At 41.0% G+C, this 21,881-nt stretch overlaps 1 protein-coding gene across 1 annotated transcript in view; it reads left to right on the forward strand.

Annotated features, from left to right (window-relative positions):
* Positions 1–19,235, forward strand: part of heg1 (heart development protein with EGF-like domains 1) — a 107,127-nt gene extending 87,892 nt beyond the window's left edge. Inside the window, 8 exon segments of the mRNA XM_067987320.1 lie at positions 1,636–1,694; positions 1,830–1,987; positions 4,522–4,656; positions 5,601–5,643; positions 5,743–5,780; positions 9,598–9,685; positions 10,639–10,816; positions 12,880–19,235. Coding sequence (XP_067843421.1) covers positions 1,636–1,694; positions 1,830–1,987; positions 4,522–4,656; positions 5,601–5,643; positions 5,743–5,780; positions 9,598–9,685; positions 10,639–10,816; positions 12,880–13,023 — 843 coding nt within the window. The 3' untranslated portion in view covers positions 13,024–19,235.
* The last annotated feature ends 2,646 nt before the right edge of the window (positions 19,236–21,881 follow it).

Here is a 21,881-nt window from a genome sequence, read left to right on the forward strand (position 1 = left end):
GGAGACAAGTACAGTATACTAAGTTGGAAGAAGTACAAGTAAATCGCTGTTTCACCCGGAAGGAGTGGGGCCCTGGACGGTGGGTCGGGAGGAGGTGAAAGAACAAGTGGTGCATCTCTTGCGCTTTCATGTGATCTGTAAATCTGTAGTTTTGTTTCATCATATTAAGCCATCGTGTATGACGAAGAATATTATGTATCTTTTTCTCCAATTTTCTCTTGTTTCTTCCTTCGCTGTACCTGATGATTCATTTAAAGGTACTGGCATTCCCCAGTATCTCACCCAAATGTGAATTCTTTATTTGTGAGCCTAGATCTTGAGTTTTGGCTGGCAATTCTACTTCATTCCATCTCCATACGCAATACACCTTCCAGAAGTGATTGATCAGGAGCAGAAATGCCTACCTGATTTTTTTCAACTGTAGTGCTACAGTGTAACCATAGCTGAGATCAGCTATTTTTTTTAAGGAAAGCTACACTTGCAATAAGAGTTTGCCCTCCATTCCAGCTTCCAACATCCTTCCTAACATCTACATTGTGTAACTTACCTATGTGTAATATAATAATTTTGTGTTTTCTGTCTCTCTTAATTTAAAAAAATGTTTCCTGATGACTAGAAACCCTCCCAAACAGACTAATCTACTAATACACTAAAAGTCTTACATCTGCATGCACTTGGCGTCTCCCCAGAATCGTCCGGCACGGACGCCGAGCTGGCCCGCAGATAAGCCCGAGGAGTTCTCCTGCTCCTCCTCCTGGCTCCACGTTGAAATAAGCAAAATCTAAGGAACTTGCCTGTTCTTCGATGGCAGTCTGCATTCCCTTTAAGGACCACTGATTAGGCCATGGTAGTCCCGGAAAATTATGAGCGGCACATACTCTGCCTAGTTTCTGCCACATTTGGCAGCAAGTCCTAAAACAGGTGTAAGGCCCCAGATTAGCAAATTCAAAGTGCCTGACGCCTGTTTTGGGCAGGCGTCCCGGGCTCTCAGAAGTCACCGGCTGCCAATTTGGCAGCTAGTGCAGTTGTAAGGGTGGGGGGGGGGGGGGGGGAACCAGATCCCCCAACTTGAATTTTGCACCCCAAAAGCAAGCACGATGGGGACTAATATTTTCCCCCAGTGTTATTTGATTCAACAGTTATTGAACTGCTGTGGCTCCTATAGCTGCAGTGGCTCGAATTGATGAACTGTGCCACTATTTGGAACTCTCATCACATAGATTGTTTGACTGACGTGTTTTTCTGTGAGGATCCCTCCTTCAACACAGTAACTGGAGCTGAGAATTTGATTGATATTTCAGTCTTGTACATAGTTTCCTGTTTGCACTGTCAGTCACAACACTCCAGCTTGTTTTAGTGGACGAGGTGGGAAAAGAGGTGTTCCAGAGGGATTACAATGAGCTTGGAAAGGTGGCTCAGCATCAAATCATTATGAAACTTGGGTCCAAGGATAATATTTTCCTGATTTGGGGCCAATTCATATATTCTCTGTTTGGATCTTCGAGCCAAAGAAAATTTCATTTGGAGACGAGATGGTCTTGTTGGGTTTGGTTTGAGAAGCAATGTGGATTTAAGAAATTTCGTAAAACAAGTATTGCATTTAGGTACTACATACATTATGTTTTTTTTCCACAGCTTAATGCGTCTCTGTTTTTTCTGAATGGTTACTACACATCTGTTGTTGCAGATTTAAGGTAAAGTAAAACAAAATATTCTGCAATAACAAAAGTTATTGAGATCTATAATGTGATTTGGTAATCACAATAATACCTTGTGAAATTCTAACTGAACTGGGTGACAATACTAACAATCTAACATGTTATTTACAGCGAGGCTGACGTCAGTGTATCTGTCTTGAACATGTTTATACTCTCATCAAATGTGACTACCCCTGAGGTACGGAGCAGTGTGCAAAATTACATTAGGAGCTGCAGATCTAACACTGGAAACTGCCAGTTTGTACTAAGTCATCAGCTATCATATAAAGGTAAAAGCCAGCTTTTCATGCAATCACATTATTATTGTCAAATAGTCAATCCTCTTTTGCAGACCGCCAATCACTTATGATTACTTAACCTCAGACATAACAATAAATTCATAAATTAGACTTTGACCACCATCTACAAAAGCTACCTGTAGTCAAATGAAAAGTGGATGCTGTAGACAGACTTCACTGTGTGACAGTAGCATAAAAATAATTCATTCAGTTGCATTGACCTATTTAAAATTTAATTGGTGAAGTATCAATATATAGCATTATAGGAACATAGGAACAGGAGTAGACCATTTGGCCCCTCGAGCCTGTTCCACCATTCAATGAGATCATGGCTGATCTGTGACCTAACTCCATTGCGTTTTAGCCCCATATCCCTTAATACCTTTGGTTAACAAAAATCTATTAATCTCAGATTTAAAATTAACAACTGAGCGAGCATCAACTGTTGTTTGCAGATGAGAGTTCCAAATTTCTACCACCCTTTGCGTGTAGAAGTGTTTCCTATCTACACTCTTGAAAGTCCTGGCTCTAATTTTTAGGCTATGTCCCCAAGTCCTAGACTCCCCAACCATTGGAAATAGTTTCTCTCTATCTACCCTATCAGTTCCCCTTAATATCTTGAAAACTTTGATCAAATGACCCCTTAATCTTCTAAATTCCAGGGAATACAACCCTGGTTTGTGTAATCTCTGCTCGTAATTTAACCCTTAGAATCCAATACATTATAAGATTTCTGACCTCCAGTATAGATACTTAAAAGGGTTTTGCACCACTATGATAACTCTGGCAGTGGTATGTCCTCTGTCCAACAATGTACCTTAACTCTTACTTTAGAAGAGTACCATTATGGTAGCAGAGCAGGTGGTTATGTTTCTGATACCAGCCATCTTTCTGTGACATTGTAAATTCTATGCCAATTTTGTGACAAATTGTAGGGAGTTTAATATAGCTGGCCCATGACTAACACTAGTTTTGTATAAGATCCACAGCTTTCAATCTGGTTTAAATTCAAACACAATCTTAGAAATGAAAAGACAGTGTGCTGGTCCACTCCACTCAGTTCCCTTGCTTGAGGAACTTATAGCACTCCCATTTCTTCCATATCCTACTTTTTGGACAGGAGGATATTTTTGTACTCATCAAGATAATGCAAAAAAATTCAATGTATTGTTTTTTTTTGGTATCCAAGGTTATTAACATTTCCAGGGCAGTAATAGCATGAGTTAGATTCAGGCTATGCAGTGACCAATCATGCACTTTGAACTCAAGCTCAGAAGGTTACTTCTTTGCTGCATGAACGTGGCATTTCTATTTCCCGCATCAGCCGTCCTTTTAGTCTCTTTAACTGTGATGTTGAGAATTGCACAAGAAGTGCAAAATTACAGGCAGTCTTGGGGAATTAGGCTTGCTAGAAATCAGGCCCAAACTGCTTAACCTCATTTGACATTGAACCTTATCCTATGACCATTAAAGAAAGACGACTTTCACCTCATCATTCTAGATTGGATTTGAATTCAGATCGCAGCGGTGAAAGGGAGGTTGTAGGACAACATTATGCCTTCCAAGTTCAGCTGAGAAAACTCTGAAATGAAAGCATTGTTTCCTTTCTAAAGGTTTTTATTTACTCTGATTGTTCCCCCTTTCGCTGCAGTAGGTCTGATTTAAACAGTGCTTGGTTTGTACAATACACCATGAATAATGTTACCCATTAAATACACTTAGGATTGGACTCAGTAATTGCTCACCATAGGCCCACATCCTGGAAATGCCTCACTGATGGACTAAAAGAAATTTACTCCATCCTATTCCAAACTCAGCCTGACACATCTGTCCTGTTTAATGCCTTCTATTAAAACAAAAGTAAATCCTCTTTCAAAGATATTAAATTAAGAATGTATTGCGATTGTTTGCCCTCCTACAAAATTACAATGTAGTATTCCTATCCATCAGGCCTCACGAGAAGTACTATTGACTCTTTCTGTATTGCTGTATTTTCCATCTTTTTTATGTGTTGCTAATTTACACAATGAAAATATGAAAAATATAACTGTTCCACAAGTGTTAAAAGCACTGAAGTATAGACTTAGGATATCCAGGATTGTTCTTCAAATTTGTGCTGGTGAAATGTTATTGTTGCAATGTAAGATGCCACCCTGTTTTTGATCCTCAAAGAATTATTACTAAATATAGGTATATATGTTTCTAATGATTCATGTGTGTACACTAAATTATACTTTTTTCAGCAAATAATTCTGTTACCTATAATTCTATTCTATTGGATGTTACTTGCAGTGAAAGTTTTTCAAATACATTTTTGATTTTAATGGTGATTGAATTCACTTCTGGATCAGTGAAACCACGAAATATTGGTTGATGGCAGGGACTTGAAATCAACAAATGAAACTCATTGAAATTGACAAGTGGATTTCAGAGACTGCAATTAATTATGGGGGTTACTGTTCAATAAACAAGTGAATACCCTTATAAATATTTTGTTAAATAAACACTTTTTTTTCCATTCGCAGCTGAAAAGTTATGTCGCTTGAAAGTGCCTGAATGTGACAATGCAACTGCAGAATGTAATGATTTTAATGGGATTGCAGTCTGCCAGTGTAAGGATGGTTACTTCAAATACAACGCCATGGATCATTCATGTAGAGGTGCGTTATGCTAACAATTGAACCACTAAGACCTATAACCTTTTCTCCATGGCCACTATCAATGATGCTTTTTGGTCAGCGGATAGGAGAGGCACTTCCCTGGAATGAGCATGGGACTGCTGATTTTACCTACTTCCTAAGATGGAATGCTGCTGGTGCTGCCACACAATGTTCCATCTAGCAGCCCTACGTAAGAGATAGCAAGAATTGTCCAGAACTAGACAGGCAAGTTGGAGTATTTATTGAGGCTGTTATCTGAATACTAATTCAAACACTCAACAAACAGAACTAATGGATTGCACTTGGGTTTATGTTTTCCAATAAGTGGTGTTGGAATCAAAAAGTATGAAATAATGCAGTCCATAAGGCATTAGAGGTGTTGAGCGTTAGTGGTGTGTCCACATGGGGTAAGGGAGGAAATCAAAGGCCACCCCCTATAGCTCCTAGTAGCTTATTCAAGAGTGAAAGGGCCTTAGGGCATGTTTCCTACCTCATCCCTTAGGTTAAGAATAGTACACGGTGAGAAAGGGCTGTAAAGGTGGAGGAAAATGTATTCAAAAATGTAGAAAACATTAAATATAAGTGGATTAAGCTGGAGTTCTGGAGTTTTGAGGTGGTAGTTGAATTAATTTCAGTCAGCATGAGGATCTAATCAACTGGTCTTACTGCAATTGCCAAAGGATAAAAATTGAATTGTGGGAATAATTCCTGCTGTCCCACCCATTTTCTCAAATCCCAGTAGTACTTCCCCTTAGTAAGCTCTTGTGAGAAAGGGAAGAATATTAGAAACCTAGTGGTCATGCATTTTTATAATTGCTTCTGGTAGGAAAACTGCAGCATTTTGAGTCTTTACAAAATGATTTTACTGATCTACAACACATAAAAATTGTTTAAATGTTTTGGTAGTAGCATGCAATCATTTTTGTGCTTTCACCTTACTGCAGCGTGCGAAGATGGCTATAAGTTAGAGAATGGAACCTGTGAACCGTAAGTAGAATATAAAAATAGCCTTATCTTGATTGCACAATTAAGAAATCTGTTAACGTGTGGAAAAACATATTGATTTCTCTTTGTTGTATTTAACAGTTGTCTGTTTGGATTTGGTGGATTCAACTGCAAAAATCGTAAGTTTATAGTTTTCCTTTAGTGTTTTATATAATGTAAATCAAATATTACTACTTAATGTACCCTAGCTAGCTCATTCAGAATATATGAACTTATATAATGAGGAGCCATGGGACACAATTTATGTACATGAATTGTCAATGCTGATATGATACTTGCAAAAGACAAAGTTGTGAATGGTATGGTCGACACCATAAATGTGATATAGATTGACTCCCAAAGCTCTTCATCGTGCTTTCTGTTTGTGCCTCACACTGGGTAAGTTAGTTAAAATTAGTGGTAAACGCCAGTTGTAAATTTCAATTTTAAATGGAAACTTAACTAATGCACTAACTGCAGAGCAGTTCTGATTGTGTTGCTTGGAACAGATGTTTCTCAAAGCTGGCGATCATCTATTGTAACATCTTCCTGACATGGAAAAATGTTTCATACAGATGATGTCATCACGTATGGTATAACTAAAATGTGTCCCACCATCATGAACAAGTGAAGGTTCTTTCGGTTGTTCATTTGAATATGGCCAAAACAGATCCGAGGAGAATTTTTTAAATCTACTAGAGAACCAAATAAATCATTCAGCGTATTAAAAATCGTGACCCTGAAAATCTACAGGAAGTTTGGCACACTCCTGCTGTAAATTGGTGAGGGGAGTGTGATAGAAGGCCTGTGAATCAGGCAGGAATACGGATATGCTGGGTCCCGGCCTACAATGCTAATTTCTGTAGGACCTTATTTGGAGCAAAACCTCTGTCCCCCTCCAAACATTTTCACCTGCGTCAGAGGGACGTGGCTCTGGGAGAGGACTCCCAGACTGGCAGCTTCCTTGATCCAGACCTGGGGCCAATTGGGTGGCCAGGAGGTGTTTCAGCCCCCTGGCCGGTAGATGTGCCTCACCTAGGGACCGAGGCCTGGCTTCAGTCTGGACTCCCAAAGATAAAAGGCTTACTTCTGGATAGGCCCAACCAAAAGGTTGTTGGGGTGGAGCTGTCGGGGCCTATTCCAACAATGAACTTCCACTGCAATTCCTGCCACCTGTCATGGCGGGCGCCCAGCAGTAATATTCAAAACAGGACACACACCTCTGAACCAGCATACTCTGACAGGGCCAGCGGTAGAGATTACTGGCGGGCAGATCCCCTCACTTAGACTAGAATAGACTGACTGCACATGTTTTAATCTTACATATTTATGGAAGGATTGTTTTAGAGTTTATAGTTTTTGTATAGTTTTAATTGTATTCCTCTGATTTACTTTCTATGGGTTGCCTATGCACATTTCTCATATGGAAAGGTGTGGTCTCAGAAAAAAAACAGTGGTATGGATTTTAACTCCCGGGCAAAAAGCTGGGGGGAAGCCGCCGAACTTCCTGCCCAGGAACCTTCGTGGCAGGGCAAGCCAATTATAAAGGCCGGGCCTCATTAGCATCCTGCTGGCCAGCTTGCCGCCCGAAACGGGCGTAAAGGAGCAGCTTCACCGGCTGCTGGCAGGTGATGATCGGGTGGTCCTGAGGCCTCTTGCCAGCACTCGGTTAATGCCCACGGGGGATTCGGCAGAGTTCCACGGGTGGGAAAGGCAGGTGCCCGGGGCAGTAGAGGCCCCGACTTTCCTTGTGGGGTCCCAGAGGAGAACTTCTGCTCCTCTTGGCGCTACAAATAGAAAGTTTTTTACTTGCCTTTCGGGGCCTCCACTGGGCGTCCGGAAGGTTTCACCGGTTGGAGCGAACACAGCTCTGGTGGGGTAAGTGATGGATGTCACTAACACCAGGATGCGCCCCCTGCAGATTTTTGGCTCTGAAGAGTTCTAGCCTGTTGCGAAATAGCTCCCTGATTTGACCACAAGAGGGAGTCAAATTCACAGTTTCGACATAACTGTAAGTGATGTAGGCATTTTTTTAATGCAAGGTCCACTGTTAGGTTCTGGCACTGTTTCTACATAAGTGCTTTGTCTTCAGAATTTTAAAGGAATAATTTAAATATGTTTTGGCATGTGTTTTATATAAATTAATTTACCCTTACTATACATGACTTCTTAGGCTTAAGGTGTAAACACACTTGCCTTATATTTCCCCGATGATCAGACTCAGCCTCCTCCAGAGCCTGCAGGTAGAGAAGGTTTCCCAGTGGGACACCCATAGGTGCTATTTAGACTCGGTTCAATTGCAGTTCTCTTGGCAAATGCCCAAATGGGCAGTGGGCTGCATCTTTAAGATTGGGACTCTACTCATTGGAGTTCAGAAGAATGAGAGGCGATCTTATTGAAACATATAAGATTGTGAAGGGTCTTGATCGGGTGGATGCAGTAAGGATGTTCCCAAAGATGGGTGAAACTAGAACTAGGGGGCATAATCTTAGAATAAGGGGCTGCTCTTTCAAAACTGAGATGAGGAGAAACTTCTTCACTCAGAGGGTGGTAGGTCTGTGGAATTTGCTGCCCCAGGAAGCTGTGGAAGCTACATCATTAGATAAATTTAAAACAGAAATAGACAGTTTCCTAGAAGTAAAGGGAATTAGGGGTTATGGGGAGCGGGCAGGAAATTGGACATGAAGCTGAGTTCGGATCGGTCAATGCCCTGTGGGTGGCGGAGAGGGCCCAGGGGCTATGTGGCCGGGTCTTGCTCCGACTTCTTGTGTTCTTTTAGATTTGTGGTTGGGATCAGATCAGCCATGATCTTATTGAATGGCGGAGCAGGCTCGAGGGGCCGATTGGCCTACTCCTGCTCCAATTTCTTATGTTCTTATGTTCTTATGTTAAGAATGTACGCTTACCTTCAGCCGTGAAAGCAAAAAAAAAGCAAAGATCCAAAAAAAAATGACTGTATCAAAATACAGCTACAACTACCAAGCAAACTTGCTTTTAAGAGAAAGGACCCAATAGAGCCTACTGTCCAGCATCTGTTTTATGTGTTGTAAACAATTTTACAACACCAAGTTATAGTCCAACGATTTTATTTTTAATCCCACAAGCTTTCGGGGGCTTTCGTTTTATGTGGGTGACGAGCAACAGTAGCGCTGTTCAGGCAATGGGGGAGTATTATGGAGCCATCACCCCATTAATATACTTTCTGGGGCCTGAATGAGCCTAGTATACAACAGATGCACAGGCCCTCAGCACCACAGGTACTGCCATAATGTGTAATTACACACAGCAGGCCTCAATGCCTAATGACTACTGAGGTCTGTTGTGTGCCATTGAGCATCAGCACTATCAGCTCTGAGCATCACATGATCAACCCCATTACCTTTTATGATGCACGTTGTGGTTTTAACTGCTCTGCTACGGGTTAGGGATGAGCATTTCATGTGTTTGGCTTCAAGTGGTCAAAACAAATATTCACTTCAGAGACCAAACAAAAATGAGAAAACCCAACTTAACTGATTTCAGTAGCTAAAGTCAAATTCATCCCTAAGCAAAATAAGGAAGTTCTGTTTCACGAAAACACAAACAAAGAAGATTAAAACTATTTGCGAACTGCAGAGATTACTGGCCTTCAACATGATGCATCATGATGTGGAGATGCCGGTGATGGACTGGGGTTGACAATTGTAAACAATTTTACAACACCAAGTTATAGTCCAGCAATTTTATTTTAAATTCACAAGCTTTCGGAGGCTACCTCCTTCCTCAGGTGAACGATGTGCACATCGTTCACCTGAGGAAGGAGGTAGCCTCCGAAAGCTTGTGAATTTAAAATAAAATTGCTGGACTATAACTTGGTGTTGTAAAATTGTTTACAATGATGCATCATGGACAGGAAAACAAAAATGCTACTTTCTCTGGCTTTATTTACTTTAAATATCTGTTCTCCCTTATTTTTAGCTTACAAGCTCATCACTGTGGTGATTGCTGCTGCTGGGGGAGGATTGCTGCTTATCTTGGGCATTGCATTAACTATCACATGCTGCAGGTGTGTACAAAGACTCAACCTTTGCTCCATCTGATTATTTGTATAAAACACCAACGAATTACAACTGAACACCTACAAAGTGTGCAAAATGAGAAAGAAACCCAGTTACATCCTCCATCCTATTATTCTGAATTTGAGATAATCTGGAAGGTTGTTGAGAAAATAAGGTGAGAAGTCAAGCAGCTGCCAATCTAGAAAAACTTCCAGTAACAACTAATCGACCTCAGGGCTGAATTACACCACTTGCCCACAGGAAGTACCCAGGCAGTGACCTTTAAAGAACAAGGCAAGTTAGCAGTTAAACATTAAAATTCTGCTCTGGATCCCAAACTACCTGTGAGCAACACCATGGGAAATCTGTTAGTGGAGAAAACAAATATCGTAAACTAGTGACTAGTGTTTTCTTACAGATCAGTGAACAGATTAAAATATTTAACAGCAGTTGTGAATGAAGCCTTTGTATACTGTTTCATGGGTTTCACAAAGCAGTAATGTTTTCTTCCCTCTACTTCTTCTGGTGTCACTGGCACAGCGAAACCCCCAGTGTGTAAATACTTTGACATGTACGAGATTAGTAAGTGTGGCTGTTAGGTGATTAGCTCATTAGGTCATTTAAGATAACTTAAGATTTTACAAGTGGATGTGTTTAAACCAGTTGCTTGCGTTGAACAGTGCAGAAAATGTTGGAAATGCATGGCAGATCAATCAGCATATGTAAAGTTTATAGCTTTTTCGGTGTGGACTCTTCATCAAAACTAAGGACTGAAAGTTTATATTGTTAGTTCAAAGTAATAGTGATAGTAAACTGAAAATTCATACTCAGAATTACACTGTGGTAGCTAAATGCAACACTACTCTCAATTACATTTCCTTTTAATTTTACAAAATCTTGCTCTATTTGAATGCTATCAGGGTGTTACTACAACCTCTGATCTTAGTTTTCTATCTCTCAGGAAAGACAAAAATGATATCAGCAAACTAATCTTCAAGAGTGGAGATTTTCAGAGGTCACCATATGCCGAGTTCCCCAAAAATCCCCGGATATCTGTAGAGTGGGGCAGGGAAACAATAGAAATGCAGGAAAATGGAAGCACGAAAAACCTGCTGCAGATGACAGATGTGTACTATTCGGTAAGTATCACACCAAAATGTGAACTTTGGACTGTTTTATGCTAGGGATGGACATATGAGAACTAATAAAATATTGAAACTCAGTTATTCATATTGAGCAATTCAATATTTTCATCCTTGGATTTTCATCAAATTTCAACTGAAAATTTAAAAAAAATTCTGACATGAAAGTTTCATCGAAACATATGCAAAGGATCAGCATACATGGAAAATTATATGCATCAAAGTCCCCAGCAATAAATTCAGCATTGAGATTTAAAACCATGGCAGCTGCAGTGTTTGTTAATGGTTGAATGGTGAGTGATAACATTTTCTATGCTGCTGATGTTCTCAGAAAATGCTGCCAAATGCTAGCTATGGGAGACTTTTTGCCACAGCTGTCAGTCAACTATGAGGATGAGTTGTTAAATGGAGGTCCCTTCTGCCTGTTCTGATGGTTCAGGTGGATTTTAAAGATCCCATGGTACTGCTTGAAGAGCAATGAGTTCTCCCACTGTTCTGACCAACATTACTCCCTCAACCAACAACACAAAAAAGAGATTACCTGTCATTCATTTCATTGCTGTATTTGGGATGTTGGTCTCGCAAAATGCTTACTGCATTTGTCTACATAGCAATAGTCATTGCACTTCAAAAGTGATTCATTGTGTGAAACACTTTGGGATATTTTGACTGTTAAGGTGCGATTTAAATGCAAGGATTATAATTATACTACGGGTATGTAGTAGTTATGTTACAGGACTAGAAATCCAGAGATTTGGACTAATAATCCAGAGAACATAAACCCAAATCCCACCGTGGAGATTTGAGAATTTGAATTCAGTTTAAAAAAAATCTGGGTCCAAAAAGCTGTAAGATTGTTGTAAAAACCCAACTGGTTCACTAATGTCCTTACTCACTCTGGCCTATATGTAACTCCAGTTCCACACCATCGTGGTTGATTCTAAACAGCCCTCTGAAGTAAGCTACTCAGTTGTATCAAATCCACCTTCTCAGTGCAACTAGGGATGGACAATAAATGCCAGCCTTGACAGCGACGCACACAACCTGAGAATAAATAAAAAAAAGAAAATTATTCTCAAAGTTGGAAAGTACATCTTTTCAATGGCTACCCCCCTGTTCTCACCACTGGGCTACTCCAAGATTCCATCCTTGGCCACCTCCTTTCCCTCATTCACAAGCTGTCCCTTGGAAATATTATCAACAGACATGTTAGAGTCACTTTCCATATATATGTTGACACACTCAGCTCTAATTCTCCACCCTTTTGATTCCACAACAACTCTGACATCAAAATGTGGATGAGCCAGAACTTCCTCTAGTTGGGAGAACTGGGAAAATCAAAGCGATCTTATTCAGTTCCCACCAAAAACTCCATACCTTTGCTCTCAACTGTATTCCCTCTCCTTGTATTGGACTTTTCAGCTATAAGTAAAGCTGGAAATTACACCATGCAATATCATTGTATGAATGGGCATTCATATCAAAATTTTTTGTCTGCTATTTGAACTGAGGTGTTAACCCATTTCAGGTTAGCAGCTCTGTTAAAATAGTAGGCAGAGGCATTTGATAGAATTGTGTTAAACACTTGCATGATATTATTGCGCAGTGTAATTTCCAGGTGTAATTGTTTAATAATAAATCATGGCCTAGAAATTCGGCTGCGCAGTGCCTGTTTTACAGGGACTAAACGGTCTCCTAAGTCTCACAGTGGGAAGCGCGTGCGCATTTCTGGCCGGAAGTGCACTGCCCGCTATATTGGATAAGGTGTTAGCGCTGATGTCAGGAGCGCACATCAGGAACATTCAAAGGCAAATTTAAATTAGGGTCCTGCGCTTCTTGCAGGACCTGTTATCAATTTTCAAATGGCCCAGCACTACTTTGAATCCAAAAGTATAATTTCTGTTGATTCAGTGATAAAACAGTGAATCGAAAAGTAATGGTTGTGTAGGTTTCACTTTTAATTGTTTAAATCTTGTTTAATAAACTTGTCTTATTAACAAAATTAAGATTAAATACAAATGCCCTCCTTGACATGCTTGTTGCTTTCCTTTCTTTTCAAGTCTGGCTTGAGGGGCTCAGAAGTGGACAGGAATGGCTTGCATCCTTACAGTGGCCTACCAGGATCGCGCTACTCTTGTATCTACACTGGACAATACAATCCATCTTTCAGCAGTGAAGAAGCAAGAAGACGGGACTATTTTTAGCCAAATTAAAATACAGATTTATTTTTGTGTGAAAGCAGAATGTGGGACATATGAAACAAAATTAACAAGAGGATTTACTGCAGAAAAGCTGGATTCTGAACATTTATGGTGGAGGACCAGTGGAATGTGAAGGAGAAGCTATATGCAGTAAACCGTTCACAGCAGCTATCATATATCACACTGTGATGGACAAGTGATGGAACTGAAAGTCATCAAATGTACTGAATGTGCTAATTTGCAAGAGCACAAGAAAACTTTGCTTACAAATGGGCAATATACACTGTGTATTTTTGTGGTTCATGTTTCTAATTTGTTAATAACTTATAAACAGTTACAGTATTTTCAGACTGACCAAATGATAATGTTGCACAGCTCTAAGAAACACTAACTGATGAAATTTGTGGAAGAACTAGACACTGTTAACATCTCTGGCCTTGTGCTATAATATAGTTCGGGTGAATTGGAGTGTTGAGACCTATCAGGATTTGGACCTTATTCATGCTGGAAACAATAGTATCTGATTTCTGAACTTTCTGGCCCTTTTCTGGATCCCTTTGGTATCAATTTCTGATACTGTGCGGTGCGTGAATCGAATCTGTTTCTCTTAGGTGAAAGATTCCACCCTGAGCACAACTTGTTCTTTAGCAGCCAGTTGAGAGGTGATTAATATTGTGTTCAGTTTTTGATTTTGATCAGATTTCTTTTATTACAAGCACTTTCAGAACATTCAGAACCTCTTCGTAAACCACTGAAATTGCTGCTTCACTTCTACTGAGAGGCTGAGCAGTTATCGCTACAAATGCAATTTATAAGTGCACTACTTCAATTGGTCCCGAGTAATCCATAACTATAAAATGACAATATGCACCCTGTTGTGTTTCTCAGCCTTTAGTATATGTTGTTGTGCTTTTTTTTGATACAGTTGGCAAATCTGTTCCCAACATGTTCCAGAACAAAATATTTTTTAGGAACAGGAAAAGGCAATTAGGCCTAACAAGTCTAGTTCATTTTGATTGATCTCAACCTCATTTACAGTACTCATTCTTTCACCATATCTCTCAATTCCTTCTTTCTTCAGAAATCGATCTAGTTATCTCCTGAACCCATTTATACTATTTCCTTCCTCTGTAAATTTATTCTACAAATACTCTACGCTTTGTGTGAAAAACGTACTGCATGACTTCCCTGATTAATTCTACCTTTCTGGTTTTTAACTTGTCTCTCATGATACTTGAATTCTTTGCCTGGATTAATTTTGTTAGCCCCCTTATAATTTAAAATATTTCAATTTGGTCACCTTCCAGACAGAACAAGACATTTTCCTTAATCATTCCTTATAATATACTGATTACTGATGCTTGTAATCATCTTGGCTACTCACCTCTATATCTTCAAGGCCAATAATATCTTACCTCTGATTAGGTGACCGGAAGTAAATAGAAATGGAGGCTGACCAATGCCTTTTGTACCAACAAAACAACCTCTTTTGATTTTGACCCTGTTGCTCTGCTAATGTAGCCTATGGGGAACATAAGGACAGAAATAAAGTGGTAATTAAAGTTTAGTCAGTTAATTATTAACTGTGAGTAAAATCTGCAAAGTGATTTTTGAGGGAACTTTCTCACTGTGTGAACTGTGCAGATAGTGTCATTGGCTGAGTTATCAAAAAGACATAAATCCTTTTGGTATCATCAGCAAATTGAGGAATTTGTTGATGATTTTCTCATCTAAGTCATTTATATATATTCAAAAATAGCAGTGGTCCTAAAACTGACCCCAGGGCTGCCCCACTCATAACTTCTTTCCAGTTTGAGAAATTCCTATTTACGCCCCTACATTTTTTATTTTGAAGCCAATTATCTACCTACATCTTGCTTTACTTCCTTATTTTATCTTCTCATTAATGTGAACCTTGTCAAACGTTTTCTGAAAATTCAAGTATTTATCACTGTATTACCATTGTCCCTTGTGTTAATAACATCTTTGGAAAACACTAGTAGATTAGCTAAACGTGATTTCCCATTGGTGAATCAGTGATCCCACAGTAATCATGGGTGACATTAAACTACATATAGACTGGCCAAACCAAATTAGCAATAAAACTGTGGAGGATGAATTCCTGGAGTGTGTACGAGATGGTTTTTTGGACCAGCATGTTGAGGATCCAACGAGAGAACAGGCTATCCTAGATTGGGTATTGTGTAATGAGAAGGGGTTAATTAATAACCTTGTTGTGCAGGGTCCTTTAGGGAAGAGTGACCATAACATGATAGAATTCTTCATTAAGATGGAAAGTGAAGTAGTCCAATCCGAAACTTGGGTCCTAAATCTAAACAAAGGAAACTACGAAGGTATGAGGAGTGAGTTGGCTACGATAGATTGGGAAGCTTTATTAAAAGGCATGACGGTGAATAGGCAATGGCCAACATTTAAGGAATGAATGCATGAATTGCATCAATTATACATTCCTTTCTTGCGCAAAAACACAAAAGGAAAAGCGGCCCAACCATGGCTAACAAAAGAAATTAAGGATAATATTAGATCCAAAGAGGAGTCATATAAAGTTGCCAGAAAAAGTAGCAAGCCTGAAGATTGGGAGCAGTTTAGAATTCAGCAAAAAAAGAACAAGAGATTGATTAAGAAGGAAAAATAGAATTCCGTCTTCATGGAAAAGGACACAAATAACTTCCCAGAAATGCTAGGGAACCAAGGGACTAATGAGAAGGAGGAATGAAAGGAAATTAGAATTAGTAAAAGAATAGTGCTGGAGAAATTAATGGGACTGAAAGCCAATAAATCCCCAGGGCCTGATAATCTGCATCCCAGAGTACTAAAAAAGGTAGCTGTGGAAATAGTGGATGCATTAGTTGTCATCTTCCAAAATTCTTTAGATTATGGAACAGTTTCTGCAGATTGGAGGGTGGCAAATGTAACTCCACTATTTAAAAAAGGAGAGAGAAAACAGGGAACTACAGACCGGTTAGCCGAACATCAGTAGTAGGGAAAATGCTAGAGTCTATTATAAAGGATGTGATAACAGGACACTTAGAAAATATCAACTGGATTGGACAAAGTCAACATGGATTTATGAAAGGGAAATCATGTTTGACAAACCTACTGGAGTTTTTTGAGGATGTAACTGGTAGAATAGATAAGAGACAACCAATGGATGTGGTTTATTTGGATTTTCAGAAGGCTTTTGATAAAGTCCCACATAAGAGGTTAGTGTGCAAAATTAAAGCACATGGGATTGGTGGTAATATAGTGGCATGGATTGAAAATTGGTTAACAGACAGGAAACAGAGAGTAGGAATAAATGGGTCTTTCTCGGGGTGGCAGGCAGTGACTAGTGGGGTACCGCAGGTATCAGTGCTTGGGCCCCAGCTATTCACAATTTATATCAATGATTTGGATGAGGGAACCAAATGTAACATTTCCAAGTTTGCAGATGACACAAAACTAGGTGGGATCGTGAGTTGTGAGGAGGATGCAAAGAGGCTTCAAGGCGATTTAGACAAGTTGAGTGAGTGGGCAGATGCAGTATAATGTGGATAAATGTGAAGTTATCCACTTCGGAAGGAAAAACAGAAAGGCAGAGTATTATTTAAATGGTGATAGATCGGGGAATGTTGATGTACAAAGGGACCTGGGTGTCCTTGTACACCAGTCACTGAAAGCAAACATGCAGGTGCAGCCATCAGTTAGTAAGGCAAATGGTTTGTTGGCCTTCATTGCAAGAGGATTTGAGTACAGGAGCAAGGATGTCTTAGTGCAGTTATACAGGGCCTTGGTGAGACCACACCTGGAGTATTGTGTGCAGTTTTGGTCTCCTTACCTAAGAAATGATATACTTGCCATAGAGGGAGTGCAGCGAAGGTTTACCAGACTGATTCCTGGGATGGCAGGACAGTTGTGAGAGGAGAGATTGGGTCGACTCGGCCTGTATTCACTCGAGTTTAGAGGAATGAGAGGGGATCTCATTGAAACATAAAATTCTGACAGGACTAGCAGACTGGATGCAGGGAGGATGTTTCCCTTGGCTGGGGGTTCTTGAACGAGGGGTCACAGTCTCAGGATATGGGGTAGGACATTTAGGACTGAGATGAGGAGAAATTTTTTCACTCAGAGGTTGGTGAACCTGTGGAATTCTCTACCATAGGCCAAATCACTGAATATATTTAAGAAGGAGCTAGATAGATTTCTAGACATAAAAGGCATCAAGGGGTATGGGGGGAGAGAGCAGGAATATGATATTGAGATAGAGGATCAGCCATGATCATATTGAATGGTGAAGCAGGCTCGAAGGGCCGAATGGCCTACTCCTGCTCCTATTTTCTATGTTTCTATGAATCTATGGTCACTACTAGTTCCCCCGAAATCATTTAGTAGATTTTTCTTACAACAATAATGAACTTACTCCATGGCCTTACCCCTCCCTATCTCTGTAACCTCCTCTAGCCCTACAACACTCCAAGATCTCTGTGCTACTCCACTTCTGGCCTCTTGTGCATCCCCGATTTTCATTGCTGCACAATTGGCAGCTGTGCCTTCAGCTGCCGAGGACCTAAGCTCTGGAATTCCCTCACTAAACCCCTCTGCCTCTGTACCTCTCTCTCATCCTTTAAGACGCCCCTTAAAACCTACCTCTTTGACCTAATATTTGGTCACCTGTCCTAATATCTCCTTATGTGGCTCAGTGTCAGCTTTTGTTTGATAATGCTCCTGTGAAGCACTTTTGGATGTTTTACTACGTTAAAGGTGCTATATAAATGCAAGTTGTTCTTGTTGCTGCTGTTACTATCATTTCCATTTCCTTACTTTATAGGTTTCTACCTTCACTAGGGAGCGGGAAGTGGTAGTGCACTTTGCCATCAAGAATGGCATGGCTCACACAGGGTTTAAATTTGTGTGCATAACTTTCATGGGGTGACTGTCAGACCAATATGAGCAATAGGAAAAGAAATGAGCCAAAAATCCTGGATAAATTTGCTGTAACAGTGAAAATTTACTTCCAGTGTCTATGCTTCTGCAAGGACTGTGAGACAGTGCAGGCCATGAATTACTGCATATCTGCCCTCAATGCTATTCCATGATGGGACAACAGATATACCTGTATTGGCAGAATGAAGGGGGAATCAGTATCAGTGTGCCCCCCCCCCCTCCCCTTGCAGGTCCCACTATAGTAAAAATCTGCTGGGAAGTCTGAAACTTTATGTAAGATATTGAATAAGAATAATTAAGTTCAAAATGTTAGAATGCATTGAAAAGTTAGCATTGCAGCAGATCTGTTGGAGTGTAAACTACTCATTGTCCTGCTCAATTCTGACAATGTTAAACTCTTATTACCTTAAAATATGAATTGTTAGAAATGTGTGGAAGATAATTCTTGCAGCTGTTACAGGAAAGTATTATGTTCTTTGAAAACTTTTGAAAGTCCTCCCAATATTTTCAAAGGTTCATTTAAAATAATGTGAATTATACAGAGAATGCTTTGATCTTAAAATAGATGGAAAGATTGGGTGGGGGGATTCGTCACCAATTACTTTTCCAATTAGATTACTTATATAAAAAATTAAGATGTCTCCAGCCTGTAGGAGGTATTTTTGTTATTTGTGAATCTTGAGGTGGCTTTATTCTTTAGGCACCAGAGCCAGGAAAGATCAATACTGGTTAAATCTCGGCTGTCCTCAGATGCCTTTCAAAAAATCGGCTGCTTTAAGGGCTGCTTTTCTTTTGGCCCTTATTATAGTGACAGATCTTACACTGGGAAATCAGGTGCAAGTGGCAATTACTGCTGCTTCAGCCAGATTACTCTAAAAGGCCACAGTAAAGATAAGATATTCCTCATGTGTGCTTGATAGAGAACAGATAGTGTGACTAAAAAGTTCCCAAATTGCTGCAAAATAAGTTTTACTTCCTTGTTTTTAATCTGTGTGAAAGTTTCTGATAGCAGGCATGGTAACAAATCCATTCCATTGCGATTAAGTGTGGACTCTTGTATCTACCCATGCAGTTAGTGATATGATTCAACACTGAAAATGTCACTTGAATCCAGCAAGTTATTTCCTTTCTGTCTAAATTATTTTTCCTTCAGTTTCTTTCTTTGTTTGTTTCTGGTTGACATCAGCTATCTGTGTATTGAATACTTGGTTTGAAGTGAACTATATTTACGGCTTAAAGTTTTAAGAGAATGAACATTTGTTTTTTCAAAAGAGTTTCAGAATCTTGATGTTCTAGTCAGGATTGCATAACAGAAAAATAAACTACTTGTCCAGATAATTGGGGGTAAATTTTAACCTGGAGCCGGGAAGAAGGCGGGGGTGGGGGAATTCCTGACTGAAAACCAGGAAGTACGGGTTTCCCGGATGTCCTTAAAATTTTGACTTCAGGACTTTTAATTTCTTTTCCTGGTTTCCTGCCTGACAGGCCAGCGAGATTGACAGGCTGGCCGTCAGTCAGATGGGATAAAAGCCAGGAAGCGGATGCCAGCAGGTAAATCTTAGATGGAGGGAGTCGGAGGTCATTGGGGGGGGCGGGGGGGTCGGTCATCGGGTTTTTTTTTGTTCGTTCATGGGATGTGGGCGTCGTTGGTGAGGCCAGCATTTATTGCCCATCCCTAATTGCCCTTGAGAAGGTGGTGGTGAGCCGCCTTCTTGAAACGCTGCAGTCCGTGTGGTGAAGGTTCTCCCACAGTGCTGTTAGGGAGTTCCAGGATTTTGACCCAGCGACGATGAAGGAACGGGGATATATTTCCAAGTCGGGATGGTGTGTGACTTGGAGGGGAATGTGTTGTTCCCATGCACCTGCTGCCCTTGTCCTTCTAGGTGGTAGAGGTCACGGGATTGGGTGGGTCGGTCATCGGGGGTCGGGGTCACCTGGGGGTCGGTCATTAGGGTTGGGGGTCACCGGAGGGTCGGGGGTGGTTAGTGATCTGGGGGGATGGGTCAGAGATTATGGGGGAGTTGGAGATCATGGGGGGAGGGTCGGAGATTCGGAGATCGTGGGGGGGGGGGTTGGAGATCGTGCGGGGGGGTCAGAGATCGTGGGGGAGGGGGCGGCCAATCGCGTGTGTGGGATCACGGCAGGTAGGCTTGTTGGGCCTGGGGGAAGCATTCCTGCTCCTTCTGGCCCATAAGCAGTGCTATAAACGCACTTACCTGCTAAGCTGGGCCTTCTTGCCTCCTCTCATGTGGCGTGAAACAGAAGGCCCAGGAATCCCGGACCCCAGGAGTTAAAAATAAAAAACCTGTCAAAATGGAGGCCCGCAGTCTCCTTAGAAGCTTTCACTGTCCGAGCTGCCTCCTAAGCATGGGTTGGTCGCCCGTCCCTCGACCCGCCTCTGTTAAAAGTGGACAGGTTGGGGTCGGGTTTTAGTTTCTTTACAATTTTTATCTTCCCATCCGCCCCCAACCCACCCGTTCGTGGCATTAAAATTTAGGCCTTTTTCCTTGTTCTATGGGCACAGCAAGGAAAAATATAAATTGTTTCAGCAGTTAGTAATGTAACATGTTGAATTCTGCTAAAATGTTGGCATTTCACACGTGAAAGAAGCTTTCACATTTTTAAAAATTAGAGTTGCCCATTAAGGTTGCCCCTTGGCACAGTGGGGAAATTCACTGCCTGTGTAGTACTGAACTGCACAGATTACAAAGGCCCCAGGTTCAACCTTTGGGGTCGATTTTAACTCTTTCCTGCCGGGCGAATAATGGGTGGAAAGGGGTTGGACATCCATTTTATACTTCACCCGATTTTCCTTTCCACTGATCAACGCAAAGGAAAATCAGGCAGGGTGTAAATGGACGTCCAACCCCCCTACCGCCCGTTCCCCGCTCAATGGGAAACAGTTAAAATCAACCCCTTGGCCTGTGTTGAGTTGGGTGATTTCAGCCAGGGCAGCTTTGGTAGCTTTACAATTGGCCTTTATGTCCCTGGACTTCTGGTGAGAGCAAGACCAGGCTCATCTCTGATGCCCTCAAAATTGAACAGTTATTTAACATTGATAGTCCATATGAGTGGAATTGCTTCCCATGGACCAGCATAAATCATTGCTTTCCAGAGGAGAAGAATGGAAGAATTTTCTTTCCAAAAAGAATTCTCTTCAGCCAATACCTGCATGCTTACACCTGAGAGTGAGCGAGAATGGAGAGAGTAGGCGAATGGGTCACAGAATCCTTTAGGACCTCAGGCACCAGAGCTCTGATGTAGCTCAACCAAGAGATAGCATGGTGTGATGTCTATATAACATCTGCTTATTCCTGATGGAAGCTTCGCTAATGAAACCATTTAGATCGGAAACTTTCAAATAATGTTGCACAAAAATACAACATAAATGTAAAAAAACATACAAAATGTAAAGAAACCTCCTGCTGATTACCACCTACCGTCCTCCCTCAGCTGATGAATCAGTCCTCCTCCATGTTGAGCACCACTTGGAGGAAGCACTGAGGGTAGTAAGGGCACAAAACGTACTCTGGGTGGGGGACTTCAATGTCCATCACCAAGAGTGGCTCGGTAGCACCACTACTGACCGAGCTGGCCGAGTCCTGAAGGACATAGCTGCTGGACTGGGCCTGCGGCAGGTGGTGAGCAAACCAACACGAGGGAAAACTTACTTGACCTCATCCTCACCAATCTACCTGTCGCAAATGCATCTGTCCATGACAGTATTGGTAGGAGTGACCACCGCACAGTCCTCGTGGATACGAAGTCCCGTCTTCGCACTTAGGACACCATCCAACGTGTTGTGTGGCACTACCACCGTGCTAAATGGGATAGATTCAGAACAGATCTAGCAGCTCAAAACTGGGCATCCATGAGGCGCCGTGGGCCATCAGCAGCAGCAGAATTGTATTCCAGCA

Source organism: Heptranchias perlo, chromosome 7 (assembly GCF_035084215.1).
Source record: "Heptranchias perlo isolate sHepPer1 chromosome 7, sHepPer1.hap1, whole genome shotgun sequence".
Lineage (NCBI taxonomy): Eukaryota > Metazoa > Chordata > Chondrichthyes > Hexanchiformes > Hexanchidae > Heptranchias > Heptranchias perlo.